This window comes from Halyomorpha halys, unplaced genomic scaffold (assembly GCF_000696795.3).
Source record: "Halyomorpha halys isolate HHAL.00 unplaced genomic scaffold, Hhal_1.1 Scaffold621.1, whole genome shotgun sequence".
Classification (NCBI taxonomy): domain Eukaryota; kingdom Metazoa; phylum Arthropoda; class Insecta; order Hemiptera; family Pentatomidae; genus Halyomorpha; species Halyomorpha halys.
In genome coordinates this window covers 527,648-543,608 of record NW_027114912.1, presented here as the reverse complement: position 1 = coordinate 543,608, position 15,961 = coordinate 527,648, and the positions used below count along the sequence as shown (strand labels likewise).

Below are 15,961 nucleotides of genomic sequence, written 5' to 3'. Positions count from 1 at the left end.
TCGGCATAAAATAAATAAATATGGTTTTGTTTATTTATGTTGTTCTTTGCTGACCGCACCCCCCCCCCTCCCCCGACAAACTTCTCCAAGTTTTATCAATATTGTTAATTATTACAAATAAATGAAATTGACAGAATACAAATTTATTACAATAAAGAATTTTATTTTCAAATTTACAAATCTTATTATGAAAGTAACAATAAAGTTAATAGCGATAAGACTGCTCTTAAATTTTGCCATACTGTAGGAATATGCAGGATAAAAAAGATACTAATACAGAATTAATTGAAAAACTCCTTGATTAGCAAATAAATAATTTTGTCACAAACCTAAATTTCAATATTCCCAGAAATATTCTTAATTTAGTTATTAATTAGAAATTTTAAAAAAACATCCTTTAATTAGAATTACTGATAAATATTAGGAGATTTTATGCTATTTTATTTTTTTTTCAAATATATTTAAAGATAAATATCTTGGACTATTCTTGATTTGGTAAAAAGCTGGTAATTTTACCTCATAATTTGTACCTGAAATAAATTTATGTTTCAGTATTGAAGGAAACGAGAATAACTATTGATAATTTCTACAAGGAAATTTATGAACATAAAGAGGAAAATACATAACCAAACAAAACAACTTAAAGTGAAATTAGACAAGACCTGTTGAAGAAAAGAAAAAAGCTTGTGAAATATATAAATATAAATTAATTAATAAAAAAAACATTAAACAATACCTGATAAAGTAATACCTTAAAGAATATATGGTCTAATTCATCGAAAATAGACACTGTACTCACATACTATACTCCACGATCCGATTAAGGTCCATAAAGATAATTGACCTTAGAAGATTATAGTAAATTCTATTAATTCACCCACCAATATCTATTTTATTGAAAATTGTAAAGAATTAAAACAAAAAATGGGAAATTTGTGAATAAATTAATATTTTTTTTATTTTTAATGCAATTATATAATAATTGAGTCATTAATAACGAGAGTGGATCAACCTCTCCAGTTGCTTATGTTTGAGAAAAGGCATTAATAAGATTTTAATATGATTGTTAACAAACTGCTTTATACCAGTAAGTGGTGGATCAAGGAATATTCTGGGAGGAAGGGGCATTCCTATGTCAATTTCATACACCAATTAAAATATATTGATTAAATAATGCTAATTTTGTTATATAATGTATTTTTTCAATTGAGGATATAAAAATAAAGGTGCCTGTTGTGTATATATGTATATAATGTAATAGAAAGTTTTAAAGAAAAAAATCTTTTTTTTCACCTTTCAGGACAGAGCTGTACGCCAGCTGGACACAGTACCTTGTGCCCCTTAGCTGGATCAGGGATACCAGTTTTGAAAGTGAGTTATTTTTTTCTTCAACCAGTTACATTGTATTAAATATTAGTTATCAGTGACAGAGTGGATCAAGTTATTCTTCCGCTAATCAAAGACATATTGTTTGAAACTGCAACATTTTAAAAAATGGTCCTGTTATAATTTTTTAGAATGGGAGAAAATTTAGCTGTTTTAAATAATGACCTAGATAGTATGTACACATTTGCAGGATGCATGAGAACTAAAACAAAGAAACTAGACCAACTGATGAAAAACCAAGAACAGAATACAATAAGTATGTCACCTGGTTGGACACTGAAAAAGGAAACTCAGTAAATTAGAGTTACTGGCATAGAACCAATAGGACTTGTTATGGTTGGTTGATATTCCGCTATACTGAGAGGGGAATAGTGAAAGAAAAATCAGAAAAGAAGTAGTTTTCATAAAATCAACTGATTTTAAACTTTTAAAACATTATGTGATCTGAAAAAGTTATACCAAATCCACCATTTTTGCCTGTCTCCATCTGACTACCATTTTTAGAGTGCTTGACACATTTTTAAAAAACAAAATATTCCAAAAGAAAAATGAGGTAAAATTTTATAACAAAGTTAATTTCTCAAATTTATTGACTCAAATCCAAAATGTTTCTTCGAAGAAGGAATAAATAACCTTGTTTACACATTGAGAGAAATATACTAAAACTACCTTAAGTTATTTTGAAAAAAATAATATTATTAAAGTTTGTTTTTCTTCAATTTGGCTCATAACCTAAGAAGTGATACTTCTTATATTTCAGTCCAACATTAGTAAGTGTAATTTCTTAGTTATATTTCAGTTAATATAAAGCCATTTTTTATAATTTAATTTGTTTTGTTTTTTGGTCTTCTATAAAGGTGCATAACCTTTTGGCCATCAACTTTTTTATCAAATTTTTGGAAAAATTTATTTATTTTTATTGTTTTTTTAATCTCTTATATGATGTTATTAGAATGCTTTCAAAGTAGAGCTCTTGAATCGTGAAATATAGCTAGGAATGATCTATGATGATAACAATTTCAGAATTCCTTTGATTTTTCCATCATTTGGCTATTTCCATTATTAACCAAATAAAAATATGTGTTAACTTTACTTGTGTTCATTTTACAACACACTGAACACCTGAAAGGTCTTCAGGCAATGTCACCCTTATCTTGGAATTAGTTAGTAAATAGCGAAATGAAATATTAAAAAAACAAACATTTATAAAATTAATTGAGGTTGAAAATTTTTTTTAATTCTTATATTTTCATGGATCTTAATTTCTCAATCACAGAAAGAAAAGAAAAATTGTAATGAAGTAAGATAGAGAGGAAAAACGCATCCCCCAAAGCGGTAACTGTTCATGACTTTAGTATCAGGAGAACAGGAGCGCAAAGGAGGTTATGTAAACTGTTCCGTCTTTAATTCTGGTACCGCTGTGTTGTAGTGTTGTTTTGATCAATGCTTAGATTTATTTTCTTCTTTTAGAGTTTACATATACAGAAATATATCTTACATATAAGAAATATTGATTAATACATTTTTAATTTCAATATTAATCATATAATTTAATTAATTATCTTAATTATATTATTTTTTCTAAAATACACCATGTGCTTAAAAAGATCTAGGAAATTGAGAAAACGCCAAAGGAATGGAGGGAGTCTCTACTTACTCTAATTCACAAAAAGAGAACGAGGACGGAATATAATAACTATAGATGAATCTCACTCCTTACTGTATGTTATAAAATACGTTAATCTTAACAAAATTGCATTACAGAATATGCTGAAGAAATTATCTGAGATTACCAACGTGGTTTTAGGGAAATCGTTCATCCATTGATCAATTTTTTTCATAACATCAATGTTACAGAAAAAGTTGGAATAGAAGGGGGTACATTTATAGCTTAGAGCTTTATATAGATATCAAAAAGGCTTACGATTCAATTGACCGCCAGAAGCTGTATAATGTTTTAACTAAACAGGGAATACCAAAGAAGTTGGTAAATCTAGTACGGATCCTTATAACCGAAACGTTTAACAAAGTTCGAATCGGTAATCATTAGTAATATTATTGATGTGAATATAGGAGGAAATACATTTAAAAAGGTAGAGAGGTTTAAATAGTTAGGTTCTAGGGTAAAGGTAGAGAGCTTTAAATAGTTAGGTTCTAGGGTAACTAGAAAAAATAAAATTGATGAGGAAATAAAAGCAAGGGGTAATATTTGTTAATTTTCAATTTCTAAATTACTTAGCTCGCACCTTTTTTCCAGAAATTTTAAAGTTAGAATTTACAAAACGATTATCTGTCCTGCTGTTCTTTACAAATTCGAAATGCGGCCTCTTACACTATGGGAAGAACAGTGCCTTAAGGTATTTGAAAGTAGGGTATTGCTTAAAATATTCGGACCGAAAAAGGACGAGTTAACCGTAGAATAATATAATTCACGTTATATATTGCGGTTAATAAGATGGACTTAGTAACGAACGGATCCCTAAAATGTTAATTAACATTGAACCACGAGTAAACGTCCGTGGGGTAGACCGAAGCGTATATGGGAGGATTGTGTCAAAACTGATATGGTAGATTTGGGTTCGGACGAGCGTCACTGGAAAGATGTATTAAGATAACGTTGGAGGCATCGGCATCCGCTAAGCCTTTATCATTATTATTATTCAAAGCCATACTTTACAATTTCCTTTTGTCTGTCCCTATCATAAAATAACATTAACTACATTTTAATTGGCAATGCATTTAAACGTATTGTCTCTTATTAAGTAATTAATAATTTATTTTATCATGCTAAGTTATCATTCTGTTTTTATGAAAAATGGTCCTTCAACCTATCGACAAGTGAGAAAAAAAGAATGTTTTTTTCATACAAATGCTGCTAGTAAAAATGTTATTCAGAAACACATTTCTAAACATCTTTTAATAGCATATAAAGCACAACTTGGCCATTAAGTTTATCGAGAACATTTTTTTTGTAGACTATTTAACTTTAGAATAATGGTAAACTCGTTCATCTAAAAGCGAATCATAGATAAATTAAGCCCTAGATAAAGTGCAACAAGTTCTCTGATAAGATCAGGGAAGTTGTTCTTTGATTAATTTATTATCTATGAATATATATATATGGGTTAGACGATCATATATCACCCGATTTGGGCATGTAGTGATGTCAAATCTTAGGGATATACAAAGAATTGAAAACCTTTTAACATTTATAACCATTCTAAATCGGTAAACCGACAGCCACAACTTATCGCGATTCATGTGATTTGCTTTGAAGACTTTTCCCAGATATAAAAGTTATAATTTCGACGGGATCGGTAAATTAGGCATCTTTTGCTCCTAATAAATTTGCCGGGATTGAAGACATGTATTTGTTAGTACACACCACAGTTTTATTGATAATATTATAACCAAGTATCAAATATATCAGAATTATTTTGGGCAGGTCCGATGGTACCGGGAAGATGCATCAAAATGTTGTGTTTCCCTCGTCGTTTTCTGGTATTCATTGGACTATTATTCCACTTTCATTGATTAGCCACCTTCTCTCTTTTTTTCTCATGAGCAATGTAAGAATTTCTTCGTTATTAACATCTTCTTCCTCACATGATTCTACACTTAACTCAATTTCAGAATATCCTTCCCTTTTTTTCTATTTGTTCTGACATACCAGTGTCACTACTCTCAACATCAGAGGAATCTGGAGCATCACGTCTTCTTTAGTCAAGTAAATGAGTATTCACGGCTTGCTAGTCGTCTTGATTGACAAATTATAAATTTTCTTCTCCCTAGGTATTGAAAACTGAAGAAAACAAAATAGGGAAAACTAATGATCACATACAAGGAAGGGCACAAGTATCGATCAAATGAATATACGAAGAAAATTTGATATACTTGAGAATATGTTACTTACCAATAAAATAGTACAAGGCTGGGTTTTAAAGAAGAAGAGAAACAGAAGTTTTAATCTTAGACTAGCGAAAAATCACACGAGCGGGCGCGCGTATCAATTTGATACAAACAAGTATCAACAGACAATACAAAATACCTGCCGGAGGAGGGAATATCACTGGCAGGTTAACGATTAAAAGTGAAGATGGTAGTGAGGAGGAGAGCCTCAAATCACGTGGCTTCAAATTTGCAGAAAACTGTTTCACATGTATCAAAATGATACTCGCGCCCGTCGCTGGGTTAGTCAAAATACTTTAAGTGTCTCACTGTAGGTTAAAAAATACTCTCAAGTCGGCGGTCTTCCTCTCTTTGTGTTATGTTGTTAAAAGTATTTAAATATAATTTGTAGTATAAAACCACACCTTAAAAGTAAAATATTTACCATGATCTATGGCTCTTCCGCATCATATGAAGGTTATGATTTCAAATATCTCAATTTCATTATTTACAGTACTATTAAAAATTATAGTATTATTTTATAGTAGTGGATTAATGTACTGTATTAAAATTCAAAAAAATATAATTAAAAAAAGAAAAAGTATAATTATGGTTACATAGGTGAAGTAGCAAATTCTGCCAACAGCTGCTTCCTTTGTAGCACGTGTTTAGGTTACAGTTCGTCAGTTAACCCGTTTGAAGCTCTCAACTCTACCATCATGAAGTATGTAATTTATTTACCTTATATTGATATAATTATTATGGGTGTATCTATTTTGAGTGCATTTAATTGAATAGGATGTAATTTTTATACTTGAATTTAAACTCTGATAGCAATTATGATTTGTTTCCACGATTTCTTGAAGGCAACAACGCTAGCTTCTGGTCTGTGTTTCATCTAAGTTTTTGAAATTAAATAGTTTATTCCTTTAGTAATTTGTAATTTAAAATGTACTATATTTTAACTTAGCTTTAAATATAATTTCTTGTCAGTCCTTACTCACTATACAATTATTTTAATGTAAGATATTATTATTGGTTTGCCCAAGTTGGGTTAAATTCGGTGTAACATAAGGGTTTAAATTAAAATTAAAGCTGTGATATCATTTTAGCATTTATTTCAAAAGTTTTCTTTGATGTTACCAACAACAACTGCTGTCTCGTGTTTCTTCAATTTTTTGAAGTTATTCAGCAACATTTCAATAATTTACTCACTAAGAAACTTTCAACTTAAAATAATTTAAGAATTGTACGATTTTGTAACTTTATTCTTAATTCACATTATTATTGGTCAGGGTTAGCTCCAATTGGTTTCATGTAGGATATTAAACCGTAAATGAATGAAATTCCTCACATGCATGTGTAATTATAGTGTGGTCTCGGTCTATTTGTAATTCTCAAAAATGTAGAGAATCTGTATTTACAAAAAATTACCGAGGTAGGTCTAAAATTATGTTGATTTTAATTAAACTAATAACGGAATGCATTGAAGAGGTTATCGGAAACAAATGAAGGGCTCGAGGCAAAATATGATAAATCACGTTGTGTGAATGGTTCAGTATAGCAGTTTTTGTAAAAATCTACAATTCTTATTTAATGTTTATGTTTTAATTAAACGAATAACGGAATGCATTGAAGAGGTTATCGGAAACAAAGGAAGGGCTCGAGGCAAAATATGATAAATCACGTTGTGTGAATGGTTCAGTATAGCAGTTTTTGTAAAAATCTACAATTCTTATTTAATGTTTATGTTTTAATTAAACGAATAACGGAATTCATTGAAGAGGTTACCGGAGACAAATGAAGGGCTCCAGGCAAGAAATGATAAGCCACATTGTGTGAATGTTACAGTATAGCAGATTTTGAAAAATTCTACAATTCTTATTTAATGTTTGTGTTCTATATAGATAATACTCCATAATAGCCAACCGTAATGTTGGTGTTACATTGTTAGATAAAGTGATTAAATAAATAGCTCTGTAGAAAAACTAAGGGACATTTTGCACGAAAAATTAATCAACTTGAAAATTGTGGCTTACTCCAAGCCATTCAATTTACGGGATTAGGACAATCGAGGCTTTTTCTTAAGAGTACCTAATTTAATACTTAGAAGTTATAGATCTTTTCGTGTATAAAATATGGCGATTTCTCATACTCGGTTTGATTTAATTTAGCATTTAAGCAAGTGATTAGAAACTTGATTCTCATAATAATTTGTATTTTATAATTTAACAATGTAGTTATTGTATTTGACATCCTGTTGTGTAATTATTGTCGATTCAACATTAACTAATTTTTTTGTTCCATCTTTTTAAATAAAAAATAATAATAATGTTAGATTTATTTGATGAAATAGTGGTTTAGACGAACTGTTCATGTTGGTTACAGTGGGGCATGTAAACAATCACTAGTTGGTTTGATGATACGAACCTGTAAGGTTATTACCTGTGTTAGAAGTCAGAATTTTTGAAATCATAACTATTAAATAAGGTTAGAAATCACTTATTTATTATTTAAAACATATATTTGAAGTCTGTTTTAATTACTTTATTTATTGGTTCATATCGCTAATTGATTGATCTGTGTTATTTTATTTTTATGGTTATGCCTTAAGTCAAGTTAACTTTTTCATGAAAGTTTTTTCTTTTCAATGTTTATTTAATTATTCAATTATAGAGGAAATTAGGAATTATTGCACCAATGTTCAATTTGTTAATTTGAAATTATTACTAAGAACTTTTAAAGAGAAGACGAAATGCACTTTTAAACAATCCTATTGCTACCTGTTAAATGTTGTATCCTCTTACATTCATTTCTATTGACATCTTTTTACAGAAACATTTATTATTGTTTTTTGTTTTATGCTTTATCAAAATGTAATGTATTAATCTATAAATCAACTACTCATCTATGAATTTAATTACACTTTTACTTATTATCATTGTATTATTAGTATCATTTAACGTTTATCAAGTTGGAAAACCCTGTTGATAAATTTTGTGCTTTGAATGAATCTTGAATTCCATCAATCTTAGTTAGTACTTTGTTTACATTGATAAAGACCGTTTCATTTTCCATAAATAATGTTGCTAGCAAATTGTAAGACAATCTACTGTCATATTAATATCAGAACATTTTAAAATTTGTTTTACATATCACTATTCCACAAACTGGTTATGTTCTGAAACCAACTGTTTTAACGGATCTACATGCAGTCAAAAAAACATTCTAAAATTATTTTAAACTTCTCTTAATTTTTTTTTCTTTCAATTGGCATGAGAGAAGTGATTGCGGAAGCAAAATCGAGCAATGAACCTAAAACGTTCAATTTCTATCTTTATAATAATTATATTTACTCTTTACGTTTTCCGCTTTTGTTTATAATCAAGTTTTAATATAATCTGATATCCATTTTGACGAATGTCCTTAAAATATTTAATGATAAAAGTACTCTAGTGTTATTCTAAATTCCAGGTCGATTTGTAATCACTTTTATGCTATGTTCTGTTATGGATTATACCATTTTTTTTTTGTCCCCCTCCCTGATATTTCTGCCATATAGGGTTCGGCAGCAGTAGGGTAGTGTGCCAGGGTTATGCATGCCACTGCTGCAAATCATTTTCAATTTATTTTATTTTATTTACGATTATTTGGAAGGTATACCATTTTGTTTTTGAAAGGGTACAATTTCAGTTCCTCCACAATTTGAAGCCCAGCACTGAGTGCCTTTTAGATGGGGCTTCACCTTATCCACCTGCATCCGTCGGGTAGGTCCAGTCCTCTTGGTCCCTGTCCATCCAGGTGCCTCCTCCAGCGTGCAGCCCAATCCAACTCCTCCCAACCAATCTCAGTCTGCGCCTGCTTCTTTGCCTTTATCTTCTACTATTGGTGGCTCGCCAATCCCATGGGTTATAACCTACTAATCATGCTTATATTCTTACTGCTTTTATTAAATCTGTCTAATTCCGATCCTTTAGCTTATTCAATAGGGATAAGCAAAGCCCCCAACAGGTCCTTTTTAGTTGAGGTTGGACCTGAATTGCGTAAATATGAATCACTTTATGGTATCAGATCATCAATATTTACAACCATTGACAATGATTGGACATTTTCTAATTGTTTATATGTGAGAATGTGTCCAATCTTCATAGTGAGTGGTTTGTATGAAGTATTACCTATTTAATATTATAATAAGATTAAACCCAGTAGATAACAGTCAGTTTCTTCTCCTTAAAATTTATTTTATATAAAATTACCAATTTATTTTTAATTTTTTTACAGGACATCATGGCATTACCAGCAAATTACAAAAATATAGCTCTTGGAGTTATTCCGGGACCAAACCGTAAGTATTTGGTTGTATATGTTCTATGTTTTATTGGGCAGTTGTTAATCGTTTTTAATTCAAATCTTGCACTTTGTTGTTATAATTTGATATTGTACTAAAAAACTGAATTTATTTTTTGTGTTCGTGAATAATTATGTCACTCTCCAGCAAGTGTTTTGAGATTATATGCATGTAATATTGGTACCTATCTACTTAAATTTGGTGAAACAGAAACTTGGGACTCAACAAATGCGAAAAACTCTCGGAAATTATTAGGATTTGGAATCATTTATTGTTTGTGTATTTTTGTTCACGTAGGGTCCTTTGAAAAATGCAATAGATGTTTTTAAAGTAGTCAGTAGAGAAAATGTATACTTATATTTATATATATTATATTTATATAGCTCTAGTCAGAAAGCTTTTTACACAGTTTTACTAATTGACTAATTATACAAAATACCGGCATTTCTACTGAAATAAAATTGGTAAAACTTTCATACTACTGCTCCTTATGTTAATTTCAAATAATATTTTTTTATTTAAAAATATTTCAAAAGAAATAAAAATTAATCTGGGAGAAAAAAAACAACGCTAGAGAACGATATTGTGAACCAAGAGCACTTAACTGGCTTGTTCAAACTTGGAAATGACTCCGAAACTAAAAACAAAATACAGTGGAGGACCCCTGCTGAAACATGACTTCTTGTAGCACAAATTTGATTACAAAGTGAGTCTGGTCCTTCTCTTCATTCTTATATGTCCATAAATAATTTTTTTTTGCTATGTGTTTCCTCATGTTCCCATGTTTTTACATTTTGTCACTTACCACAAATCCAAGACTTGTACAAATTCTTGGTAAACAAAGGCTATCAAGAACAAAAGAAGCTAAAAATGTCGGTATCCACATATTTGTTTTGTTCTTTTGACTTTTGTCAGCTATTACATTTGATTTACTCTATTTTCATTATAAAAAAGAACAAAATAAAGATAGATGAAATGAAGGGAAACACAAATATCAGCTGATTAAGTGGTCAATGATAAAAATTCATATAAATGGAACTACTTAACCTATAAATCCAATATTCATTCTATATTTTTTTTTATGCATTCTTGTTAATTTAATTACTCAAACATATAATGTCTTTATAAACATATATTTATGGTGTGTTAATTAAAAAATAAACTGTTAAAGTTAATTGATAATATTTAAAACAAAGTATTTACACCAAATCAATAGAATTTAGAAATATACAATCTTAAAATGGAATTAATTGTTGAATCTGAGGGTTGTGAAAATTCTTTACCTAATTAAAGCACAGACTGCACAAATATTTATCTGTTGGCAGTTTTATTACATGGCTAACTAACACTAATGTGTGGTTGCAGCACAAGCACCCTTTAATTTGCTCCCGAAAACTGACACTCAGTAGGTGGGGAACAGATTTAATCCAACTTTTACCAGCCAATTCAAATAACCCATCTGTATGCATGTGCTTGCACGAATTTGCTGAACTTTGGCATATGTGTAGATGCATCTTTTTTGATGACCAACAACACATTGTTGGTGTAATTGGATTTTTTGTCGAAAGCACTTTTGTGTGCTTTGACTAGTGAGAAAGCCCTTTTTTAGTTCTCAATAATACCTACAGATGATAAATGCATCAAACTTCAAGATTCATATGAAACTGAAAGAAATGGGTATTTATATATTAGCCTTGTTGATATGTAAGCACCATAACCTGAATTGATTTTTATTAGTACAAATGTTAAAAATAAAATTTCTATTGCATATATTTCTTTTATCCAAACATTAATTTTCTTATCATTAATTCTTTAGAAACGATAGTCTGCAATAGTAATAGAGAAAGACATAGACTCCTAGAAAAGTGATTGCACTGGCAGTCCAGCTCCCTCTGTTTCTTTTTCAGTCCATGGATGTTGTTCTGCTTAGGTAGTTAGACCTTGGAACAATCTGATGGCATTCTAGGAAAGGTTTAATACCCATTTGTTTTATTAGATAGAGTATGGCTTTGGGTTGTTTTATTCAGTCAGAGAGGTTTCCCTTCCTTATTGCCCATTCTTAATCACTTGATATACAACCACTGTTGTACCTGTGATGGTCTTAAACTAATTTTTCTCAACCTTCACTTAGTTTAATTTAATTAATTTAACCTGCTTTTGATTTTCTTTATTCTCTCTGTACTTTGAGTTTTGTTTTTAATTTTTATTTTTAATTAGCTTCTGTCTTTTTTATTTACTTTTTGTTTATATTTCTATTTTTTATTATCGGAAAAATGTACATTGTGGTAGAAGCTTTAGCACATTAAGAGGTTTTGTTATTGGGGTTATAATCTGTGACCATTTAAATACAATTGAGATTCTATTGCCTTACTCAACTATTCTATTCCTTAAAAACGTCTTTCTCTCTCCATAAAAATTGATGACAATATTTATCTTTTTTACTGGCTAATATTTAAAGGTTCCTTCCAGATATAAGTTTGAACAAAATATTGATATCTACAAGGTAAGGAACTTGGTCATAAAGTGAATTGTTAGCCTCAAAAACGTCTTCTCTTTGTTATTTCTTTATCTTTATTATGAAATGATCGGCTAGTTATATATTTAGTTACCATGGCAGTTCTAGTTAGTTCTTTAATAAAACTCTCAAAGCGTTGCATTGAAAATATTGCATTAAATAAAAATTCTACATATGTAGTAACTGTCAGGTTTCACAGAATTTAGATATTTATCTTTTCTGCCTTTTTTGATCTTTTGTAAAATTGTAATGTAATGCTTGGTCAATACTCATATGTAGAGAGATTTTGTATAGATTATATTTGAAAATGATTTCATTTTTAATGAAATCATTTTGTCTTTTCTGCTGAGTTAATACATGTCCTAAACTTCTAAACTACTATCCACCAAAGGGTGTCATAATATCATTAAGAATAACTGTCAATTTAGAATGAACTTTGTTTCCATCACTGGCACTAATTATTCCTTACAACATATGTATATCCAAGCTTCATATCAAAAGTAATAAGAAATTCAAAAACCTTACTTTCACCTATCACTTTCTCTGAATAGTTATTAATTCTTATGAATTCTGTTATTCCATCAATTTCTTCCTTTTTACTTTAATCAGGAAAACAGTATCATAGCGAAATTACACTGTACTAAATATAATTTCTCTATTTGTGTGATTTTATTTTCAGCAATCAATAATGTAAGACATTAGCCCTAAATTTGTTTTATATTACTCTTATTTTTTAATTTTATCTTATTTTTTAATAAGATTATATGTGTATGTATAATCTGCAGAAATGATTCACACAGATCATAAGCTCTAAAAGCCTACAAAAACTATCCCTGCATAGAAAAATGTCAGAGCGCATCAAATAGTTTAATAATTTTTTGTTTTATTTTGATTGCTCCCTCTCTGCTATCCATCTTTTAAGATTAGATAGTAAAATAAAATCTGGGTTATACATTGTAATAGCATGTATATTTTTACTTTTAAATCAGATTATGGTTTTAATTATTATAAGATAAAGATACATGAATTGAATTTATGTATTTAAAACCAAGTTTGTTGTGTTGTTTCCAAATTTCCAATTACTTATGAATATTTCACAGGTAATATTATGAGATTTTTATGAGCATGTTAGTAATGATTCACTCTCTTTTGCTAAACGAACCTCAACTGTTTAGTTTTCTTAATTTTTATTAATAATCTTTTAAATAAATAAATATTTCCTACTGTATAAATCTATTTTCATTTTTTATGAACAGTAACTGTACTTCTGTATATAACTGCACTTTAAGGTGCAGTAGTCATCTATTTGTAAATTTGAGTCCTAGTAGACATCTATACATACATAGTCCCTGAGATATAGTTGTTTGAACATCAGCATTTATTCCTAGTAACGTGAACTGAATATTTTGTGAATTTATTTTACCAAATATCATGATAATTTATACTTTTACAAAGATAGTAATTATAATCTACAGTATGGTGTGTTTAACTAGCTGCAATTTCAGTGTTAATCGATATCTGTACTCTATTTACAGTTTCTAAAATACTTATTTTGTCGGTAATCTGTTTCTTTTGCAAAAAACTCAAGAGCAAGAGCACTCTGTAATATGGAAAGAATTACTTACCTGCTTTAATTTTTTTTTGTATGTTTATCTTGGAAAAATACTTATTTTTCATGTTACGCAATGAAAATAATTCCATTTTTTTTGTTTTCTTATTTTGTTGTGAAGCTGTTGACTAGTGCCATGGGAAACCTGTGATTCAGCACTCCAAAAAACATGTTGAATCATTAAGAAAAAAATTCAAATGTTTTTTATGAAAAAGCACTAGTCCAGTCAAACTAAGATTAAGAAGGGAATGTTTTGTTATAGTATTATTTTTATTCAAAAATACACAAAGTAATAAACTGGACACTTGAAAAATGATGAAAACAATTTTAAGGTAGTAAGGATCAACCAAATATGGGATGGAAAATTCAATATTCAAGTGATGGGCTTTTTAAAAACCAGCTGCTGCATGGACTACTTTGAAGAGTATAGCAAGCTATGCAGAAATTATATATACTTGGTAAAATAATTAATTACCCATTTGAAACAGAATTTAAAGGTTTAGATAACCACATGCATTGGCAAGATCATGCATATTTACAATAAAATACCTGCTGTGTAGCATCAGACCATTAACCAAAGTATTGAATTGGTATTGGCTTGAAAAAATAATTGAATATTTTTTATTTGTTAGGTGTATTGACCGTAAGTCAGACCATTTCCTTCTTGAATCTAATGCTTTCATCCGTCTAATTGTAATTAAACTATAATATTGAAACATAATACTTGAATATTATATCAGGGCCCATATGCGAGAATGGTAATTGGCGAAGAAGGAAAAATGGTAAACTGTTTGGGGTCTACAAGGAATGTAGCAACTCCTTGTATATCAGGATACAGAGGCTTAAATGGTTTGGCCATGTGATAAGGAAGAGCGAGGAAAGAGTGGCTCATAAATTGTACATTAATGTTCTGGGTGGTGTACGGAAACTTGGTGTGCTGAAGGAGGATGGAGGGATGCTGTGAGACAGGATCTGCAACAACTGGGGATCCCGTAAGGGTTTACAGACGATAGAGAGATGATTGGCAGCTGTTGAGCAGGGCACCAAGGGCAGCTTCTTCTCCTTTTGTGCCAATAAAAGAAGAATACTTGAATACTAGTAACATATGTTAATTATATCACTCCTCTGTTTTTTTATAACATAGTTGGGGACTTTTATCCTGATCATTGTAATAATAATTTTACTATTTATTTGGCTTTAATTGTTTTTTATAGCAACTATTTGTTGAAGATTTCCGAATTATTTTGTGTTTTTTTTGGCCAAGACTCCCATTGGAGTCCTATACTGCCTAACCATAGTTAGGGGTCAAAGTTTTTCATTTTGTGGGACCGCCACTCAATGAAAAAAGTCAATGGCCCAGGCCGGATTCGAACTGACTCCACCAATAGACATCAAATTGGTAAGACTATATCTTAACCACTGAGCTGCTGGCGACCCTTTCCGAGTTTTACCTTTACAATTCTTTTTCTATCAAATTTAAAGCCCTTATAATATTGTTTTATAACCAAATCATGCTATAATTTTAATATTTGTTTATCTGCACTTCTCAACTTATTACTATTATGGTTAGTGAGCTTTTTCTTTTCTGTGCTTCTCTATAGCTAGCTGGTTTGAAAGTTATTAGCTTTGCATGGCTTATTAATTCTGTACCTCAGAGATGAAGAATTATGTTATGTAAAAAAAACTCAATTTAAAGTTTTATTGTAATTCATGGGGGGGGGGGGAGAGGGGATTTGATATTTTTTGATGGAAAATTATTAAGTAGATAATAAGTATTTTAGATTTAAATTATCATTACATAAAGATATTGACCCTCCATGAACATATTTGGTGACGTACACACTTAATAGTCCTATTTAAGATATTTTACCTCTGAGATACAGATTTGTTCACCACCAATCACACTGCATGTTTGAGCACTTTGTTTAAATCACTATGTGTTACAGGTAGTTTGTCCAGCTTTCTTTATTTCCTTGTAACATGAATGGTACTTTTAGATATTATTATTATATAGTAATTTTTTTTGAAGTGGTGAACAGTTTTAAGATTGGATTTATTTCATATAATTCTGTGCTTAGAACTGCTGGCTGCAGGCCCACCATTGGCTTTCAATATATTGAAAGGTGAGCATGTTTTCAAAGCTTTTTTTTCTTTAATTTTTTTTTATTATTTACTTTTTACATACAAAACTTTATTAATTATTTCTATCTTTTAT

General features: G+C 29.8%; 1 protein-coding gene across 3 annotated transcripts in view; it reads left to right on the top strand.

Moving 5' to 3' along the window:
* The first annotated feature begins 7,669 nt into the window (after positions 1-7,669).
* Positions 7,670-15,961, top strand: part of LOC106684805 (SWI/SNF-related matrix-associated actin-dependent regulator of chromatin subfamily E member 1) — a 50,303-nt gene continuing 42,011 nt past the window's right edge. For 2 of the 3 annotated variants that reach the window (XM_014427086.3, XM_014427085.3), the window contains exons 1-3: positions 7,670-7,764; positions 9,556-9,619; positions 15,825-15,869. In XM_014427086.3, the coding sequence (XP_014282572.1) occupies positions 9,562-9,619; positions 15,825-15,869 (103 nt within the window). In that variant the 5' untranslated portion in view covers positions 7,670-7,764; positions 9,556-9,561. The remainder of the gene's footprint in view (positions 7,765-9,555; positions 9,620-15,824; positions 15,870-15,961) is intronic. The other variant, XM_014427087.3, reaches the window with a different exon arrangement.